This window comes from Panicum virgatum, chromosome 3N (genome assembly GCF_016808335.1).
Source record: "Panicum virgatum strain AP13 chromosome 3N, P.virgatum_v5, whole genome shotgun sequence".
Classification (NCBI taxonomy): domain Eukaryota; kingdom Viridiplantae; phylum Streptophyta; class Magnoliopsida; order Poales; family Poaceae; genus Panicum; species Panicum virgatum.
This window is the reverse complement of record NC_053147.1, coordinates 58,243,981-58,264,343: the sequence shown is the minus strand read 5'-3', so window position 1 is coordinate 58,264,343 and position 20,363 is coordinate 58,243,981. Positions and strand designations below refer to the sequence as shown.

The 20,363-nt window shown below is 47.1% G+C and overlaps 2 protein-coding genes across 2 annotated transcripts; one reads left to right on the top strand and one right to left on the bottom strand.

Moving 5' to 3' along the window:
- Nucleotides 1-4,072: 4,072 nt before the first annotated feature.
- On the bottom strand, nucleotides 4,073-7,930 carry LOC120666340 (dicarboxylate transporter 1, chloroplastic-like). Its single transcript, XM_039946168.1, has 3 exons — nucleotides 6,719-7,930; nucleotides 5,625-5,846; nucleotides 4,073-4,953 (listed from the first exon to the last, which is right to left on the bottom strand). Exons 1-3 carry the CDS (start codon nucleotides 7,922-7,924, stop codon nucleotides 4,591-4,593), a joined length of 1,791 nt encoding a protein of 596 aa, XP_039802102.1. The 5' UTR covers nucleotides 7,925-7,930; the 3' UTR covers nucleotides 4,073-4,590.
- Nucleotides 7,931-17,193: 9,263 nt separating this feature from the next.
- Nucleotides 17,194-20,320, top strand: LOC120666339 (myb-related protein 330-like). Its single transcript, XM_039946167.1, has 2 exons — nucleotides 17,194-17,730; nucleotides 19,094-20,320. The coding sequence occupies exons 1-2, from the start codon at nucleotides 17,426-17,428 to the stop codon at nucleotides 20,043-20,045; spliced, it is 1,257 nt and encodes a 418-aa protein (XP_039802101.1). The 5' UTR covers nucleotides 17,194-17,425; the 3' UTR covers nucleotides 20,046-20,320.
- Nucleotides 20,321-20,363: the final 43 nt, after the last annotated feature.

Genomic DNA, 20,363 nt, shown 5'->3' with positions numbered 1-20,363 from the left:
TTAGTCTCGTGAATGTATCAAAAATTCTACAAATAACTTTATAATTAGATTTTATTTAGTACTCTAAATTACTGATCGGAGCAAAAAGTTTTCGCCAAATTTTTTTCCGCCCAAACCAAATACGGCTGGGGGCTTCGCGAACATTCCAGTCGCGCTACGCTGGCCGCCGTTCGCCGAGTCGTCCCCCGATGGCTCCGAGCACAGAACGTCGGTCGCGTGGGCCCAGCTGCTCACCGAACCCGGAACTGCTTCGCTCGCTTGGCTGGCGACCATGAAATGGCTTGCTCCTTTTCGTTTTAGCAAGCTAATTGAGGGGGTGTTTAGTTAAAAAAAATTTCGCACACATTACATCGAATCTTCGGAGAAATGCATGAAATATTAAATGTATTTGAAAAAATAACTAATTACACAGTTTAACCAATTAGAACGAGAAGAATCTTTTAAGCTTAATTAATCCATAATTGGACATTGATTACTAAATAACAATGAAATGTGCTACAATACCCAAACCTAAACTTTTTCACCAACTAAACACCCCCTGGTTCTAAAACGGAAGATGTATCAATATTAACTCTGTTCGGCTGACTCGTCAGCTAACCAGATATAGTGCTATTTTGGATTGAGATCTCTGTTTTTCTTTAGGATTTTGCAAAAATCGTCTGCACCGTTTTAGGACGTGTTTAGTTCGCGAAATTTTTTGGGTTTGGCGACTGTAGCATTTTCGTTTTTATTTGGTAATTAGTATCCAATCATGTATTAATTAGACTTAAAAGATTCATCTCATCATTTCTAGCTAAACTGTGCAATTAGTTATTTTTTAAAATTATATTTAATGCTTTATGCATGTGTCCAAAAAATTAATGTGACGGAAAATCTTCAAAATTTTTGGGAACTAACCAAGGCCTTACATCTAATATGCCCCAGATCCAACATACCAAGGTTATTTTGGACCCATTTCAAACACATGACTGAATTTCGCAGAATCTTCCAAGAGTCATATATTGGCCGTGTTTGGTTAGCCTCTGAAATTTTTTTCACAAAAAAACAAATATATGCATGGAGTACTAAACGAAGTTTATTTGCAAAACTTTTTAATGAATGGGTATAACTTTTCGAGACGAATCTAGTAAACCAAGTTCCACCATGATTGGCTACAGTGATGCTATAGTAACCGCTCCTAATTATCCTCTAGTCATGCGGTCAAAGGCCTTATTAGCTACATCATATGCTACAGTATCATAATTGTGAAGATTATTTTATAATTAGACTTCATTTAATACTACTAATTAGTGGTAAAGGGGCAAAAAAAATTCATGAAATTTTTTTCACCCCTTAACCAAACAGGGCCATTGTCCAGATAGGAGGGGGGAAAAGAATCCCTGGCCCTGAAATCAGAGAGAGTGAAGGTGGGCCATGTTTGGCTAACAATCACATCAAGATTTCACTAAAAGTCGAATGCCCGCATGTAGTACTAAATGAAGTCTATTTGCAAAACCTTTTTAAAAATGAGTGTAAATTTTCGAGACGAATCTAATGAGCCAAGTCTCATCATGATTGGCTACAGTGATGCTACAGTAACCATGCTCAAACATCCTCTAACCGTACAGTCAAACGCCTCGTTATCTAGAGCAACTGTTACAGTACCATAGTTGTGGAAGTAATTTTGTAATTAGACTTTATTTACTACCCCTAATTAGTGGTCAAAACATCGTTTCTCTCTCATCAAAATATTTTCACACCACAACCAAACATGGCCGTGAGCACTGAAAGATGCTCGTGACAGGACGTGGAGCTGAGCCCCGGTCCGCACAAAAGCTACACACACTTCTGCATCGTGCACAGAGTAAAAAGGAGGCGGTCGAATAATATCGGAGCATATTTTTTCGGAGCGCGAGAGATGAGTTCGTCTACATGTCCCCTCCTTTCCGCAACCTTTTCGCTACAAGATTTGGATGCCGCCGTGGATCAAACCCGGCCGGGCACCCAATCTGCGCACGTTTTGGCGAAGATCTTGTCCCGGCCCGGCGATTCACCGCCGCCCTTCTCATCTGGGACGAAATTGGGTTCTCTTTCGGTTTCTTTCCATGTCATCACTCATCGCATTACACGCACTCGGTAAAAAGGTAATACCTACCTGAGATAACGAGTTGAGCGATGCTCCCATGCCATGATCTTGCATCGATGCTACTTTCTTGGAGATAGGGAAAATGAGCTCTCGGATTAAAATATTGCTTCAGAAAACGAGTTGGTAGAGTTGGTCGTCCTACTCAAGTTTTTCTTTTAAAAAATACCTTTTTTATCACTGAAGCTGTAGATGTTGGGCCGAATCCACGACCATCTGATCAAGCCTAGGACTTCTTGATTATGGATCCAAAGGAGTCTCATCTTTTGTTGCATGAATTCACACAACAACGAAAACATGGTTGGTGGTTGGAAAATTTGTATTGAATAAAATAAGCTGCCGGTTTTTCTCTTGAGGAAAGGCAAAGCAAGAGTGCTTTGGCCTTTTTAATGAGAGGAGGAAACTGGGTGTCTCTTTCAGTCTTTTCATGTCCTTCGCTCTATTTGTTTGACTTGTCAGCCGACCAGCCAGCAGTACTGTTCTCTGATACTAAATCAGCACCAGCCACCAGCTAACAACCAATCAGCAGTACTGTTCTCTCATAACAAATCAGCACCAGCCACCAGCCACAGCCAAGCGAACACAACGATTGCATTCATCCTGCTTGAGAGCATCTCCAACAGATTACTCATTCCTCTCCCTAATACCAAAAAATTGATATTTTGGTGATAGAGGTGCTCCAATAGATTACTAATTCAATCTCCATTACCTATAAGTTTTTGGTAATCACCAAAACACACCTCTCTCTCATCTAAATGAAGGGGATTTCCCCTCTACCCTATTATTGGTGATTGGATTTTAGTAATCTGCTGCAGCAACCATTACCTAAAAAAACAAAAGTAGCTATTGGTAATGGAGAGAGAATATTTAAGGTACGAGGTATGAGTAATTTGTTGGAGATGCTTTAAAAGGGTACCTTGGGGTACCGAACTTGAGCGATGCTCTCTTGACATGAGTTGCATCGGTCCCATGTTTTTTGGCAAACGAGGATATATTATACCCCACAGACTCCAGAACATGCTTGTTGATGTACGTAGGGAGTCACCCAATTCAAGAGTTTTTTTTAAAAGAAAATCCTTCTTTTTTTTTCCATTTTATCTCTGAATCTGGAGATGTTGGGCCGAATCTGCAACCATCCAATCAAAGCCTCCTACAACTAGGGGTGGTAATGGGCCATGGCCCTAATGGTCTCTTCATAGCCCAATAAAACCCTTAAAATTTTTAGTTCAAAAATACATATGTTTAGAGCCCGACCCTTTTAGAGCCCGATCCTTAGATTTTCTAGTTCAAAATGTTGGGCCCTTTACCACCCCTACCTACGACTGCATTACCATTGTATCTAGTTTTGCTTCCCTTTTCCCACAAAGGATTTCGTCTCTTGCTGCATGAAGAACCATTTAAAATAATAAAACTAATGGTTGGAACATTTGGATTGTAAAGCAAAAGCTGCCATTTTTTCAGTTGAGGGGAGGCAAAGAGTGCTTTGGCCTTTGGGTTACCAAATGCCTCCTCCCATGACGGAAGTGCCGGTCATTTTCTTGGGTTCATCTTCCCACACTGCTTTGCTTGACGATCGTACACCACGACACATGTTGTCCGTGGGAATCTCGAATGTGGAGGTTGCGCTTGCGCACTGCCTCGTTACTTGAAAAGTGGTGCGAGAAATCACTATGGCGGTGATTTCGTGACCACCAACAGTGTAGCATGGCAACGCAACTAATGTTCAGTTCAAAGTGCACCTTCAGCCAAAACCTCTGTTTCGCCTAAACAGCTGTTTAGCCTGTTCGAACACTGTTTAAAACCTAAATAGTGGTCACCTGTTTCCGTTTAAATGCCCAGTTATCCCGTTTAAACAGGTGCCTACTGTTTAACGTTTAGGTTACGAAACATAGAGTAGCATAATAGTAAGCCACGAACAGAACCGATGTAACATCAGAAGCTCCAGAGAGAAACAGCTAATATTCACCACCAGGTGAACCATATCACAAAGAGCATCACAAGTTCACAACAGGTACAATGTAAGTACTACCATACACCGTAAGTTGTATCCAGTATGCAACCAAGATCCAGCGTGCAGTCCAAAGCTAACAGGATGCACCAATGTAACACAGAACATAAACAACGCGCTTTGCAACAGAATCCAAACATGAAAAGGAACCGGCGCAAAGAAAGCCATCATCATGGACGCATATCTAGAAATGATCTCTCCCAGATCCATTGAGCATAAGTGCATAACTCCTTATAATTAACTTTGCCAGTAGAACTGCACCCTGGCATCGCAATTAGCCGCTCGGAAGGTTCGAAACAAATGTACCACCGATACCAACTAAAGAATGGGTTGCAATCATGTCGACGACAACTCTTGTGGATTGGGAGCCTGTGCCACAGCAAATTCGGGATAGTTTTCCTTCTCCCCTTCTACCAAAACAAACGGAAAACAAGTGAAGCTCGCAGTTTTACTGCGCTGCTCACCACAGCCCGATCATCTTCCACCAGAAGCCTCCCGCACCCAGCCAGATGATGATGTTCACAACGGAGATAACGAACCCATAGCCCCACCATTGAGCCAATGGGACGTACCCAGCACCATAGAAGACAGGAGCAGAACCGATCCCGTAGTGGGTGAGGCCGCCCATGAGGTTTGAGAGGAATGAGAGAATCATGGCGGCAAAGAGCGAGGGTGTGCCCAGGGCACTCGCCACTGACAGGAACGCGGCGAACATTGCTCCGATGTGTGCAGCACCACTGGCGAAGAAATAGTGGGAGTAGAAGTACAGCAGCACCAAGACGCCGAACGAAAGTTGCCAGGACAAACCAAGGCCTCCAACAAACTGTGAGAAACACAAAGCTAAGGTCAATATAGGAGAAATCAGAAAGAAAAATGAAAAAAATGCATTCTATTCGACAATGTTGATATCAGTCTGGGTTTACCAAAGAATGAACTCATTGGAATATCAGGCTCAAAAATGGCATTGAAATTCTCAGGGAAAAAAAAAGAATGGGTGCTGAGTTGCATGCCTCAATTATTTTTATTATTTTCATGTTGATGGATATGAGCCTACCACTAATATTCAAATCAAGGTTAGCAAGAGCCAAGAGAATTATTTCTACTTCTGATCTAACAAACAGAAGTTCTTTATAGCTTAACTACCTAGCCTATCCTTCACTGTAAATAGTGCTCATTTTCAAGCGTGCCAGATAAACAGCACAACAACCAGTCCTAGTTTCAAGATCAGGGTCAAACTATGCACATTGTTAATGCAATTTTGTATCAGAACTGAATACAACGTTCAACAGGGTGGAACTAACAAACATGGCAAATAACGCCAGCAAATACAGTGTTTGGTGGCATCAAAGTTCAGAACCATGCCATATTGCAATGGAGAATATCCGCCATGCTCAATGTCTATTACGGTTGGTAAGCACTGTAGTGATTTGTAGGCCAATCGAACTTCTGAATCTTGGTGTGAGGAGAAAGTTTTGAGAGGAAAAGTCATTGTACCTTCACAACAGTCTCACTGAACCAAGAGATCAGCCCATATTTGTTGAGGTAGCCAGCCATCGCAATAAGTGCAGCAAACCACGTAAGGGTATCCCACGCCACAGACTCTGCCAAACACTCTTTCCATGTGACAACCCCTGTGATTAGGAGGACAGATAGGCCAAGAATGGCTGCAGACACTGCATCCACATTCAGCATTCCCCCAAAGATCCAAAGGCCAACCTGGTAGCATGCAGAGCATGATGATCAGTAAAGAAATGCGATGTAGTAGATTCAAGTTAGATGCAGACATGGCAATGGCAGAAATGTATCCAAAATCAGGTTCAGCAGCAACAACAAAGCCTTTTAATTACATGCAAGTTGGTATAAGGTACTAAACAAAATCAGGTTCAGCTAAGAATTGTTAAATGAAGAAACGCAGAGGATGATATTAAGAGAAAAAATGCACAAGCCACACCCTGACTAAGGATCGACTCTGTGTTTTTGCAGAATGAGGTTTTGGCTACGCCCTGACTAAGGTTCAACTCTATGTTTTTGTGGTATGCGGTTTTCAATCTCAGTGATAGTACTGTGACTGAATGAGAAACCACCTTACAGTGCTTTCTAAAAATGTAACAAAACTTCACAGAGGAATAACATGAAATAACCCTCTTGCCTGGAAATGTATTTAGTGACACCAACTATCGCGAATTCTGAATATTCAAGCTCCAAGAGAATCATAGGTCAGAGCTAAATTTCAGAAATTCATACTTTGTATCAATCACTGAACAGAAAATTGAATGCAGGGAGCAAACGTTACACGCATGGAGTGCTCCAATGCCAAACAGCTCTACTCTAGATCTGAGACTTGGCACTCTACACACTTCAAATGTTGCATCTATTCATAATAAAGAAGATTTGAAACTACTATGGAAGACAATGGATGCTTATAGCTGTCAGGATTCAGAAACGTAAAAAACAGTAGATGGTTATAACCATCATGACTCGGAATCAATAAAACACCAATACCACTAGAGAAGTTCAGTGCATGATTAAAACAAAATTCTGTTGAGTAGAAAAACAAAAGAGGGGGGGGGGGGGTGATTGCATTTTACCGTGAGCACCAGCGTGCCAGCCATGATCGTCTCCGCCTTGCTCATGGGCCCCATCTTGGCAAGGCGCTCCTTAGCCAGGCGCGGCGCATCGGGGCTGGACTTCACCTCCGGCGGGTAGATCACGTACAGAATAAGCGGCACGAGTACGAGCGAGAGCAGCCCGGGCACAATGGCGGCCTTGGCCCAGAGCGTCCACCCGATCCCCTCCCCGATGGTGGCCGCCGTCAGGTTTGCCGACAGCGGGTTGGCCGCCATGGCGGTGAGGAACATGGCCGAGGAGACGACGGAGGTCTGGAAGCAGGTGAGCATGAGCCAGGCCCCGAGCCGGCGCTCGGTGCCGTCGCCGCTGCGCGAGCCGCATGCCTCGCAGAGCGACTTGACCAGCGGGAGGAAGATGCCGCCGGCGCGGGCGGAGACGGAGGGGATGGCGGGGGCGAGGAGCGCCTCGGCGAAGACGAGCGCGTAGCCGAGGCCGAGGGAGGAGGAGCCGAACTGGGCGACGAAGGCGTAGGCGACGCGGGAGCCGAGCCCGGTCTTGATGAAGCCGCGCGCGAAGAAGAAGGCGAGCGCGATGAGCCAGGGGATGGGGTCGCCGAAGGCCGAGAAGGCGGCGGCGAAGGTGAGCGTGCGGGTGAGCACGGCGGCGCCGAGGCCGAGCAGCGCGACGGCGCCGAGCGGCAGCGGCTGGGTGATGATGCCGACGATGGTGGAGAGGAAGATGGCGAGGAGCTGCCACGCGTTGCGGGGCACGCCGGCGGGGGCCGGGACGAGCCAGATGAGGACGCCCGTCGCGATGGTGGCGAGGAGCGGCTTGATGGCCGCGCCCTGCAGCGCGGGCTTCGGCGGCGGGGCGGGGGCCGCCGCGGCGGAGGCGGAGGCGGGCTGGAGGACGCCGCGGGAGGGGGAGGGGGAGGGGGAGGCGGAGGCGGCGGGGGGTGGGGCGAAGAGGGGCTTGGAGGGGAGGGAGTGGGAGTGGGAGAGGGAGATGGGCTTGGAGGAGCGGCGGCGGAGGGAGAAGGAGAGGGTGGGGATGCGGGAGCGGGGGGCGGCGCTGGCGCCCAGGTGGTGGCAGGTGAGCGGCGAGGCCGCGGTGGAGGACGCCATGGCGGCGGCGGCGAGGGAAGTGGTGGTGGAAATGGAGGTAGTTGGTGAGAGGTGGGGTATAGGTGGATGGACGGCGGGGATGCCGTTGCGCGGCCGGAGCATCGGGCGTATCGGATCGGCGGGGCGGGGGGGGTGGGGGTGGGGGTCTGCGTGGACCCGGCGTTGGTGCACCGCCGCTGAACAGTTGACCTCTCCTAGGTACAGAAGACTAGAAGAGATGGGGACATGCGGTGAAGTTAGGTTTCCACGTGCACTATGGACGACTGACGGAGCATGGAGGTTCTGTTTAGTTCAATGCTATCCGCACTCGTCGTATTCTAAATATATTTTCTAAAAAATATCATATTCTAGTCATCAAGATTCTCTACTTTATCTCCAATTTCTCTGCACCCGTTTTCCTCTATACCTCTGCTCTATATCAACTATCAAGGTGGGACCCACATATCACATTTTTTTATCCCGTCGGCGCCCTCTCTCTCTCCCCCTCCTCTTCTCCCCTCCCTTCTCCCCTCTATGTCTCTCTATCGCCGGTGCCCCACCTTCCTCCTCCTCCTCTCCCCCTCCCTCGCCGGATCCATGGCCGCCGGCACCCCTCCCCTCCTCTTGCGGTGGAGGCGGCGGCGGAGCTCCCCACCCTCCTCCCACCCCTTCCCTCGCAGGATCCACATGGCGGCGGTGGCGGCCCGGAGGCGCGCGGATCCAGGCATCGCGAGGCCATGGCCGGTGGCGCGCAGATCCCCTGCTCCCCATCCTTCTCCCTCCCACTCCACCGCTGGTGGGGCGCGAGGCCATGACGGCGGCGGAGGCTGCCGAGGCCGGCGTAGGTGGACGCGCCTGCACCCTCTGCTCGTGGGCGCGGCACAGGCGCACGGGGAGGCCCAGGCCGGTGCAGGCGGACGGCGACGGTGACGAGACCAAGGAGCGGCATGGCGGCGGGAGAGCACCGGCCATGGCGGCGGCCATCGAGCTCCTCGGATCCGCCGTCCCTCCTCCCTCATCTCTGCGTAGCCATGGCGCATGAGGGCAGAGATCCAGCGGAGCAGGGGCCATCCACCCCCTCCCATGGCGGCGACGGCGAGCAGGGGCACGACGGCCACCGGGAGCCAGATCCGCACGGGTCTTCCCTCCTCGCTCCTCCACCTCGTCCGCGAGTCGAGCTCGGCCTCCTCTCTCTGCCGTGAGATCTGGGCGGCGCCGCGCTCCTCCCTCCTCGCCAGTGACCAGGGGCGCCGCCGTGTTCCTCCGCTCGCCGGCAAGCCGTTGGGATGGCACGCGTGTCCGCGGACCCCACGCCATGTGGGTGCGGCAGCCTTCCCCCGCCTTCTCTTGATTTGGCGTGCACAGAGTTTTACTGGACGGTAGCGTGTCTTTTACCGTCCGACGCTGCAGCTGATTTTTACGGTACCGCGTACTGGGGGACGGTTTACCGTCCCCCAGTGCGGGTAGCCTAAGTAGCACAAACTACTGTAACAAACTTTGACTATTAATTAGAGGTATTAAATAAAGTCAGTTTGTAAAACTAACTCCATAATCCCGGCGCTACTTTGCGAGACGAATCTAATGAGACATTTGACCGCACGATTAGAGAATGGTTACTGTAGCCAATCATGAATTAATTACCATCATTAGATTCATCGCGTAAAGTTGCACCCATATGTGAAAAAAAATTTGCAAATAAATTTTGTTTAGTACTTCATGCATATAAGATTTTTTTTAACATGAGTAGCGCAAAGCGAAACAAAAGACCCGAGCCACCTAGGAGTAAACATCGCTAGGACGACATTACAACAAGTACTAGCAAAGTTCCACTTGATTAGCTCTTACTCCTTACATAAGAATACAACTCTGAGTCTCTGATTGCTCGAGGAATCAAATAATTTAACTTACCAAATTTATAAAAAAATACTAATATTACCATTAAATAGATTTATTATAAAAATATAGTAATACAAATTTAGTTGAATTTGGATTTTTAACTTCAAAGAAACGGGACTTGCTTTTTTTTTGGGAACGGGGGAGTAATATTCAAAGTCACGGCAAACAAGAAAGCAAACCCTGCTTACAGTACATCAAAGACACGACAAAAGGTTTAGGAATCCAACATGGACAGCCAACTGTGCTTGCTACGGTGCCTACCTTTTTCCAGTCTGTTTTTTTTCTTTTGCAAAACTTTTCAGGTCTGGAATTGGCCCAAGTTGCTTGTTTTTTTAACCCTTTTTGTGTGATGTTACCATGTTGGATTGAAAGGGGACATCATGCCCACACGCATTTTTTCTAGCACTACCTCCACATAGAAAGAGCAATAGGATCTAGTCGTTTTTTCCGGCTTACACAATGTTGGACGACTCCTGGGTAGAACATCGCTATCATGTTTGTATATATTTGTTCTTCTCTTACTTGGCACCAATTGTAAAATCTGTGATCTCACATACTCGTATCACAAGGTATAAAAGGTCTGCTTGTATTGCTACCAAAATTTTAGTAGCAATCCAAGCAAGCACAAAATGTCCGTCCCTTGCTTATATCAGGTTTACGAAGGAAATGAAGTCAGCAGATATGAGTTATTTTTTTTATGAAAAAACAACTAGCAGCACATAGGGATTCATGAAAACCTGACCTGTCAGTGGTGAACACCAAAGTAAGACTGTTTAATTCCCAAAAAAAATTTACAATACCCATCACATCTAATCTTCGGTTACATGTATGTAGCATTAAATGTAATTGAAAAAAATAACTAACTATACAGTTCAACTGTAAATGACGAGATGAATTTTTTAAACCTAATTAGTTCATAATTAAATATTAATTACTAAATAACAATGATGAACTACACACAGCCTGAGAACACTAGCTCCTTTCATTTTGCAACGCGCATCAGATGGTTTCAACGAGAGAATCAATCAATCAAACCTAGCCCAATGAGTGCCAACGAGAACAACAAGCCTGAGGCGTCCAATTAGACTAGCGAAAGACAAAAAAGAAAAAAAAAGAAACAAGAAGCAGAGAAAACAGCCAGCCACTCTGCAGTCTGAGGACCGTGTACAGCCAGGAGCCCAGGAAGCAGCCAGCCCGCCCACACGGCAGGCGTCGGCATTGTGGCCGGGAGCCGCGGCCGGCGTGGGGCAGGGCCGGATCACGCCGCGGCGCCCCTTTTGTGGTCGCGGCGGGATCTCGCCGGCGGGGAGCGGATTGGCCGCGCCCGCGCCCTGGCCTCCCGTTCTTTGCCTGGTCCCGCGCGGCGCGCGCGCTGCTCACCTGGCGCCCAGGTCGCCGTCGGAGGAAACGGCTGCAGCTGACGGAGACCCCCCGTAGATTTGACCACCACCGCTCGCCGCCAAGGAAAAGCTAGCGGCATGGCGCGGATCTGGATCTCTCAGTGCTGGAAGAGCCAGGTACCATGTCACGCTGGAGGTTATTTCAGAGAAAAGAAAACGATCTCTCAGTGCTGTACTGCTGTGGTTGGTGTGAAGGGTCTGATGAACGTCATGGTAAATAAAAATGATGCAGGTGGGTGAGAAGTTGCAGGGCTAAAGTTAGTTCTTCAAATCACAGAAGTATTCACTAGCCAGCTTCCTCGACTCCTTGTTCTCACTCTCCGGACGTGGAAGACATATCCAAGTAAAATTCAAGATGTTCTTCATCATCCACAGTATGAAAGTTGACAAACAATTAAAACATATATAATACATAAAAAAATAAAATAAAATCTAAAACTAAACCAACAACCTGTGATATAGCAAAGGGCATCGCTGAAGTTTTGCATGGACGCTCTCAGCATATGTTGTGTTGTTCAGAAGAATCCATCTCTGTCCTTTTATTGTGCCATTTAAAGGGAATCCATGTTCCTGCTAAGAACTTCAGTTAGGAACAGTTTAGCGCATGCGAAAATAGTCTGTGCCATACCCCAGATAAGGATCAGCAAAGAAGATAAGATCAATGAAGATAGAAGTGCTCTCGGTGGCACTATTAAAAGAAGGTGTTGCTGCACAAAATCATCGGAGAAGCCAGAAGCTCCCGCCAAGGAACCTGCGGAATTCTTGTCATAAAATCCTTAGGGCAGTTCCATTGTGCTTGAAAAGCGAACCGTCAACACAGTAGCTTCGAATTGTTGTTGTCAGAACTTAGAACTAAGGGGCCGTTTAGTTACCAAAAATTTTCACCCAAAATTTTTCACCTCCTCTTTAAACACATGTATGAAGTACTAAATATAATTAAATAACAAAATTAATTATACAATTTGGATGTACACGATGAGATAAATCTTTTAAGCCTAATTAGTGCATGATTATCCATAAGTGCTACAGTAACCCACATGTGCTAATGCTGCGGTCAAAGGCCTCAAAAGATTCGTATCGTGGTTTCCAAGTGAGTTCTGAAATTAGTTTTTTAATTAGTGTCCGAAAAACCCTCCCGACATCTGGTCAAACACACGACGAGACATCCAAAATTTTTTGCCTTTGGAATTAAAAGGCCCCTAAAATCCAAGTTTGCAGACGTGCCCAACTCAGCTGCCTCCACCCACACCCAGCTAAAAAAAATAGTTCGTCCTGCACATGACCGGTGTAGTTTCCACCCGCGCAAGGATGAAAAGTAGGAGGAGAGAGAGCATTTTTAAATCTGCGGCTGGGTAACTTTCTCCCTCCAGGTCGAAGAAAGGATAAACGCAAACACCAAGATCGATTGGGTCTTAAAAGAAAAACAGACGAAGAGGCGAAAATCGATTGGTTCTTGTTAACCCAAAGTGTAACAGGTTCCGTTCAAAAGAAAAAAAAAAGTGTAACAGGTTGGTGGGCCTCAGCTACAAGGTTATGGGTGATGATGGGGCGAGCTCGGGCCAGTGCCAGTACTGGGCCCTGAATTGGCCAACGGCCCAAGTTGGGACTCTATTTAGTTACTCCCTCTGTCCTGAAATATAAAGCATTCTAACATTCTTGGAGAGTCAAAAATTTTCAAGTTTGACTAAATTTTTAAAAAGAATCATAAAAATTTATGGCACCAAATAGATATATTCTAAAAATATATTTAATGGAGAATCTAATGGTACATATTTGATATTATAAATGTTATTACTTTATTGTATAAATTTGGTCAAATTTGAAAAACTTTGACTCTCCAAAAATATTGGAATACCTTATATTTCATGACAGAGGGAGTACACGTTTTGTTGGTTCAAACATATTATCTTTTGATTTAAATTTTAACCTCACGATTCAAAATTAAACTCCACATTTCTAATATACAAATAAAACCAAGTGAACTCAGAATCACTTGAACTTTATGCTTAGTTTTATAAATGAACGAAATACTTTATTAAATTATATAACTAATAGATAGTTTTTTTAGTTTAAATTGGTTCTCAAACCATGCTCCACATAATTCAAATAAATTTTCTAAAATTTGGGACTTAGATTTGTAATAATATGTTGCAAAATTTTTATGTGTAGTTACACAATCAACCTTGGCACATGGGCGGATCTAGGGCACGTTTTGGTTCATGGCCTAAGATAGATGGCCCAACTCCATGAGTGCATGACACATGGGTCTCGAATAGAATGAAGTCATGAAGTGTGCCAAAGGACCGAACACTAGCCCTCAAATGATCAAACTTGCCTACTCACTCCGTTCCAAAAAGAATGCACCTCTCGCTTCCTAAGAAGTCAAGCATTCAAGTTTTATATTCCTAAAAGTTATGTCTTCAAATAGATTTAGTATGAAAATATATTACATAATTAACATAATAACACTTATTTTATAATATAAATTAATATTATTTTGTTGTATAAATTTGGTCAAATTTGAAATTATTTGACTCATCGGAAAGTGAGAGTTGCAGTCTTTTTGGAACGGAGGGAGTATGAAATTTGTGGCAAAACGTGGCAATATTTGGCCTCTAATCAAACACACCTGTTGACGTCAAAATTTTGCAAGGGTAATTTTGGTAGGAGGAATAAAAGCCGATGGAGAATTCCGGAGAAGACCGATGGCCCATTCGATCCAAGCTGTCAGAAGACTTGGTCAAGGTTGGCATAAGCACAAACAAAGGCTTGGTCAAAGGCGGCGTGATGGGTAGGCGCAAATCAAACTAGAATGTGACATCATCACAAGAAGATCCAGCGAAAAAATACAAGGAACTCTTGGAGATGCTCCATATAGTCCTGTTTGTATACAAGGGATGATCCTTAGCCCTCACCTTTTAACCCCAAATTATCTCTCATGCATCTAAACAGGTGGGCTAATGTTAATAGCGCTAATTTGATGTGGGTCCCACACAAAAGGGGAATCTCCACACACACCCAGGCACATTAACATCTACACTGGTTCCTCTTCCTCCATCCGCCCCTGTGCCGCGCCTCCTCCTCCTGCCATCCGCTTTGGTCCAAGCGCGCCACCCAACGTCGCGCCACCTCCTCTCGCCGCCCCCTGCGCCACGTGCTCCTCGTCCATGTGCGGCCACGCATCCTCCCCTGCCCCTGCGCCACGCCTCCTCCTCCCGCCGCCCGCTCTGGTCCACGATGCCGCCCCTGCGCCGCTCCTCCCGCCGCCCACTCTGATCCACGCCGCCGCCCTTGCGCCGCGCCTCCTCTTCCTGCCGCCCCTGTGCCGCGCGCTCCTCATCACTGTGCGGCGGCGCTTGCCCCGCGGCCGACGTGACCCTGTGAGGCGGCGATTGCCCGTGCGGCTGGCGTGGCCCTATGAGGCGGCGATTGCCCGTGCGGCCGGCGTGTGAGGCGGCGCTCGCCCCCGCGGCCGGCAGAGGGCTGTGCGGTGGCGCTCGCCCGCGCGGCCGACAGAGGGCTGTGCGGCGGCGCGGCGGCATGGCCATATGTGATGCGGTGCTCGCCCGCGCGACCGGCCGGCCTGGCCCTGTGAGGCGACGCTCGTGCGCGCGCCCCGCGATGCCCCTAGCGGCGACGTTTGTCATTACCGTCGTCTGGAGTGGGAATGGGAGAGAGAGATTGTGGGAGTTGGTACATATATTAGGGGATGTGGTTATTAAATCAGCATTGGCCCATGTATCCAAACAGCCCACCTTGAGCTAATTCTTAGACTATCAATTTAAGACTAAATATTAGCCCTCAAAATTATCCCGAAGCTAATGTTTCAATCAAAGCCCCTCAACTACACGTGTCTTCTCAAACATGGCAAAAAGGCGGCGGTGTTACCGCGAATTGTCAGCACTCATGGTAGGGATCCTACAGGACACGGCGTAGCCTAGAAGGCTAGCTAGCTAGCAATGCCTGACAGGTGACAGTTAACCACACTGACTGGTAGGACCCCCTTTGCTGCACGTACTATAGTCCCCCACTCATACGTAACAAGTGGACAAGATCTTGAGAAGATCACAACCACGTAGTGGGAGTATATATATATATATATATATATGATCTGATGTATATATATACTACACGACCAACTTGTAAAGTTGCAAGGTACTGCTCTCTCGTACTGCACTATATCCATGGATCAACTTTTTTTTAGTTTTTTTTGCCGTATCGGTTTCTATTTTTAGGTTTCTTTCACTACTACAGAAACATGCTTTTGTCCCGGTTCCAAACCCCACTTTCATCCCAGTTTTAGAACCGGGACAAAAGGCCCGGACCCTTTAGTCCCGGGTGAAATAACCGGGACTAAAGGCCATGTGTAACGTAAAAAATATTCTATGCAACCCAGAACTCGAACCCGAGATGTCTTGCCTCGCGTGTAGTTTCTTTACCACCCCACCTACACACCATATGTCATTTTAGAATGAATGCATTCCTATTAAACTAACACGTGAAGGACCCTTTAGTCCCGGTTGGAGCCACCAACCGGGACAAAAGGGAGTCCTTTTATCCCCGTTGGTGTTACCACCCGGGACTAAATGTCTAGAGCCTTTTGTCCCGGTTGGAGCCACCAACCAGGACAAAAGGGGGTCCTTTTGTCCCGATTGGTGCCTCCAACCGGGTCCAAAGGTCCCTGTCTCCCCCGCCCGCCCGGCTAGCCGTTGGACCCGGGACAAAAGCCACTTTTGGTTCTGGGTCTAAAGGCAGCCGGGACAAATGGCTTGGATCAAAAGCCTGTTCTGTAGTAGTGTTTTCCTCTCTGTGATGAGAGAGAGAGGAATACTAGGTTAGAAAGGTCCCTTGCGGAGGAAGAGGAAGCAGAGGGGGTAGCCAGACGTACACTCCATGCAAAGGCTTACACGCATGCAAGTTTTGCAGCTTACTACAACAGCCAGGCCAGGCCAGGCAGCAGGCTCCATCCACATCGATCGGTCTGTTATTGCATGCACATATTATAGCGACTATTCAGATATGCCCCTCGATAGATATCCCGTAGCTTTATGTGATGATGCCAATTTTGGGGGGAGAGAGAGAGAGAGGAGAGAGAGAGAGATTATGTGAGGTCGAAGCAATTATGTGGCTTAGATAGATAGCCATGGTAGCAGTATGCTTGATGGCAAAACAACCCCACACAGGGGCATGGACAGGGCATAGGTGTACATATCTCTGTCCCTCAACTGATCTCGCTGCCCTCAGGTGGGAGGTGGCCATGATAGCCTTCTGGCTCAAGGGAAGTGACAAGGGAAAAAAAAGACAACGAGAGCTGGAGTCAAAGGCAAGAAGAGTAGAAGACTAGAGCTCCCTCAGCTCTCTCTCTCTCTCTCTCTCTCTCTCTCTCTCTCTCTCTCTCTCTCTCTCTCTCTCCCTCAGTGTTCTCTCTCTCTCTCTCTCCCTCAGTGTTCTCTCTCTCTCTACCTCTCTCTATCTCTCATGAGCTCAAGGAAATAATGCTTGGTTGGCCCGTACCATATACATGGTCACCATATAGATCATGTATTTGACATACCACACATGCATACTAAAATGTGTAATGCAGAATAATACATGCTTATACATAATGCTCCATGAGTGATTATATATAGTTGCACAAACTTACAAAGCGGCCCATTCTCTTGTTGTTACACATTCCCCTTTTCGTTAGGCGAACACATCTCAATCATGCATGAATGTGTAGCTTGCATATTATAACCTTTGTAACTATCACTCTAGTTCTTAAACGTTAAGATGATTTATAGTCCCCCATGACCAGACACGGCCTGGAAATTAAATTGTTACGATGAGCCAAGGGCGGAGTTTGTTTTCTCAAAATTTTGACCTAATATATATCAACCTTAGGCATGCGCCGAAACCGAATCCGCATAGATCAACAAGCAACATACAACACCTTGGCCAAGCTGATGCTAGGACGGCGTGTGAGCCTAGCAATTTCGCTGTTTGCCTATCTCCCCCTGCAGTTCCCCCGTTGTCCAGTTTCTAAGCAAAGCACACACACCCCTATCACCATCACCATCATGTCATCTCCTTCCTCCCTCCTCTTCCTCTTCTTCTTCCATTCCTCATCTCACTATACTCTCCATACTACAACACTCACACACACCACCATATATATACACAACACACACTCAGGCCCATTTCCTCCTTATCTTGCACACCGACACACTGCTTGCTTGCTTGGATATCATCGATCGACCTCATGCACATTCCCTATCACTACTACTAGATCGCCGCGCACCGGCGTCCGCACGTGCGAGATCATCATCAAGGCAGGATCAGAACAGCAATGAGGAAGCCGGAGGGTCCAGCGGCGGCAAACAGCTGCAATGCGGGGGCGGCGGCGGCGGCGGCGGCGGCGAAGCTGCGCAAGGGGCTGTGGTCGCCGGAGGAGGACGAGAAGCTGGTGGCGTACATGCTGCGGAGCGGGCAGGGCTCGTGGAGCGACGTGGCCCGGAACGCCGACCTGCAGCGCTGCGGCAAGAGCTGCCGCCTCCGGTGGATCAACTACCTCCGGCCGGACCTCAAGCGCGGCGCCTTCTCGCCGCAGGAGGAGGAGCTCATCGTCAGCCTCCACGCCATCCTCGGCAACAGGTACCCACACACCCATGGATCGTTCGAGGTTGATCGATCGAGTGCTCGCGTCGTCACACGTGCGGTATGCATGGTGATTACTGATTACTCGTATGTTGGTGTGCACGTCAAGGCTCTAGAGAGAGGGTCAACTAATTAATGGGTGCTGATTATGCCGTTGAGCGAGCACATTTTATTTATTTTTTGCATATTTTCTTTTTTCCTTATTTTTAAAAAACATTTTGTCAAGAACACTTATTTTGGCAGTTTGAATTAGAGATCTCCTCATGAAAAGAGGATCATAAATATGTGCTGGATAAATAAAGCATTGTGATTTCTTTGACCTGTGGAATTTCTCTTTTAGAGTAACTTTATTTTTGTTTTATTTCCATGTCGAGGTTTATGTAGGTACATTTTGCATTCTAGTATATTCCAAGAGAAATACAGAAGTCTAGCTAGGGGATAGATGTTTATTACATGCATGGTTGCAGTTTCGTGTTTTTGTATATCCCCCCTTTCCAAACTTGCATGCACATTCTAGTATATTTTTTTGTAGAGAATTTTCAATGCGTGCCACCAAATGACCAAATTTCTCCATAATTTCGTGTGTCTCAATATATAATGTCTCGCCAATATACGGGCTTAGCCCCCTCACACCATCAGCCTAACATTGATGAGCCTGACTCATCATGCATGGATTATTTTATCCCTTTTTAAGGTACAACAAATTGTGTTAAACACACAAATAGTATCAACATGTTTCACTGCATATTATCAACAAAATTGTATTCCAGCTAGATCATAGATGTTTTACTTAGGTACGGTAGTTCCAAATATTCTGCAAGTGTCTGCATAAAACCTAGTCGTATATATAGGTGACCTAGCTAACATAGTGTAATGCAGTACTACAGTTAATTTACAATATTCCTTTTTATGTGAGGATACAATATTCCATATTTGCATGTCTCCACACTCGTAAGTGTTTTTCTTTGATGTTATTTTTGCATGAAATTAACAAATTTACAAAGTTGATATATAACGTAGAAGCTACAAGTTTCTCAAAAGGACATTGAAAGGGATGCTTTTACCTGTTCTTTTACTGAACATGCAATTTCTGTCGGATCCACACATTAATCTTCCCCATCATCCTAATTAAAGGAGATTGAGACATCATTTATTGTCTTCAACCTCTCTAGATTTTTTCTTTAATCTAGTATATATGTAGCAGCCATGCATCATTTGCATATCGCTAGCAGCGTGAAGTTGACACCTGTTGACACCTACAAATATTGTGCAAATGGACGCATGACTTTTTCTCTGACAGAAACATCTCGACCGTTTGCTTTACTGTGAAATCAACCAACCCTGCGTTACGACATTCCAGGTGGTCTCAGATCGCTGCCCGGCTGCCGGGGCGCACCGACAACGAGATCAAGAACTTCTGGAACTCCACCATCAAGAAGCGGCTCAAGAACAGCTCCTCGGCCTCGTCGCCGGCGGCCACCGACTGCGCGTCGCCGGAGCCTAACAGCAAGGTCGCCGGCTTCGACGTCAGCGGCGCCGCCAGCTGCCCGGACCTCGCCGGCCTGGATCATCAGGACGGCGGCCACCACCACCACCACGCTATGGTGACGACGGGCTTGTGGATGGTGGACTCATCCTCCTCCACTTCCTCATCGACCCCGCCGATGCAGGGCCGCCCACCGTCGGCAATGGCAGCGGCTGTGGCCAGGAGCTACGGCGGCCTCCTCCCGCTCCCCGACCAGCTCCGCGGCGGCATGGCGGCCGACGCGTCGTCGGCGGCAGGGTTCTTTCACGGCCACGCGGCGCCGTTCAAGCACCAAGCAGTTGCCTCATTGCATGGCGGTTACTATGGCAGCGCTCCTCATCACCATGGGATGATGGCAACAATGGAAGGAGGAGGAGGGTGCTTCATGAGAGGAGAAGGCCTCTTTGGTGTGCCCCCTCTGCTAGAAGCCATGTCAGCACAAGACCGAGACCATGATGGCCAGACCCTAATGGCCTCAAGTGGTGGTAACAACAGCAACCCTAAAAATAACAGCAGCAACAACACTACTGAAGCTACTGCCACTACTACCACAACAGTGAGTAACAATGAGAGCAACATCACAGACAACAACAACACCAAGGAAAACATCAACACCATGAGCGGCGGCCTAGTGAACAGCAGCAGCAGCAATGTGGCTGCTGTCTACTGGGAGGGGCCCCACCAGCAGCAGTACATGAGCAGGAATGTCATGCATGGGGATTGGGACCTGGAGGAGCTGATGAAAGATGTGTCATCCTTGCCTTTCCTTGATTTCCAAGTTGAATGATTGGGAGGGCCCAACTCCAGCTGGCTGCCAATGCAAAGGAGTAGTACATATATATATATATACAACTATACATATATACATACGTATACGTTAAGATTAGTATTTTTTTTCCATCCTTGACATTATTATTCTCTCGGCCAATGTAAAAGATTTTCTCTTCTCGCACCTACTTCACCTCACTTTTGGTCCTACATATATATATCTCGGATTCATCCTCCTGTATACAGGCATTCGTGCCATGGAAATAATAATTAAATCAAATCTTGAGCTCTACATTTTCTTTTGTGGTATAGTCATCATCTTTCACTCAACAGATAT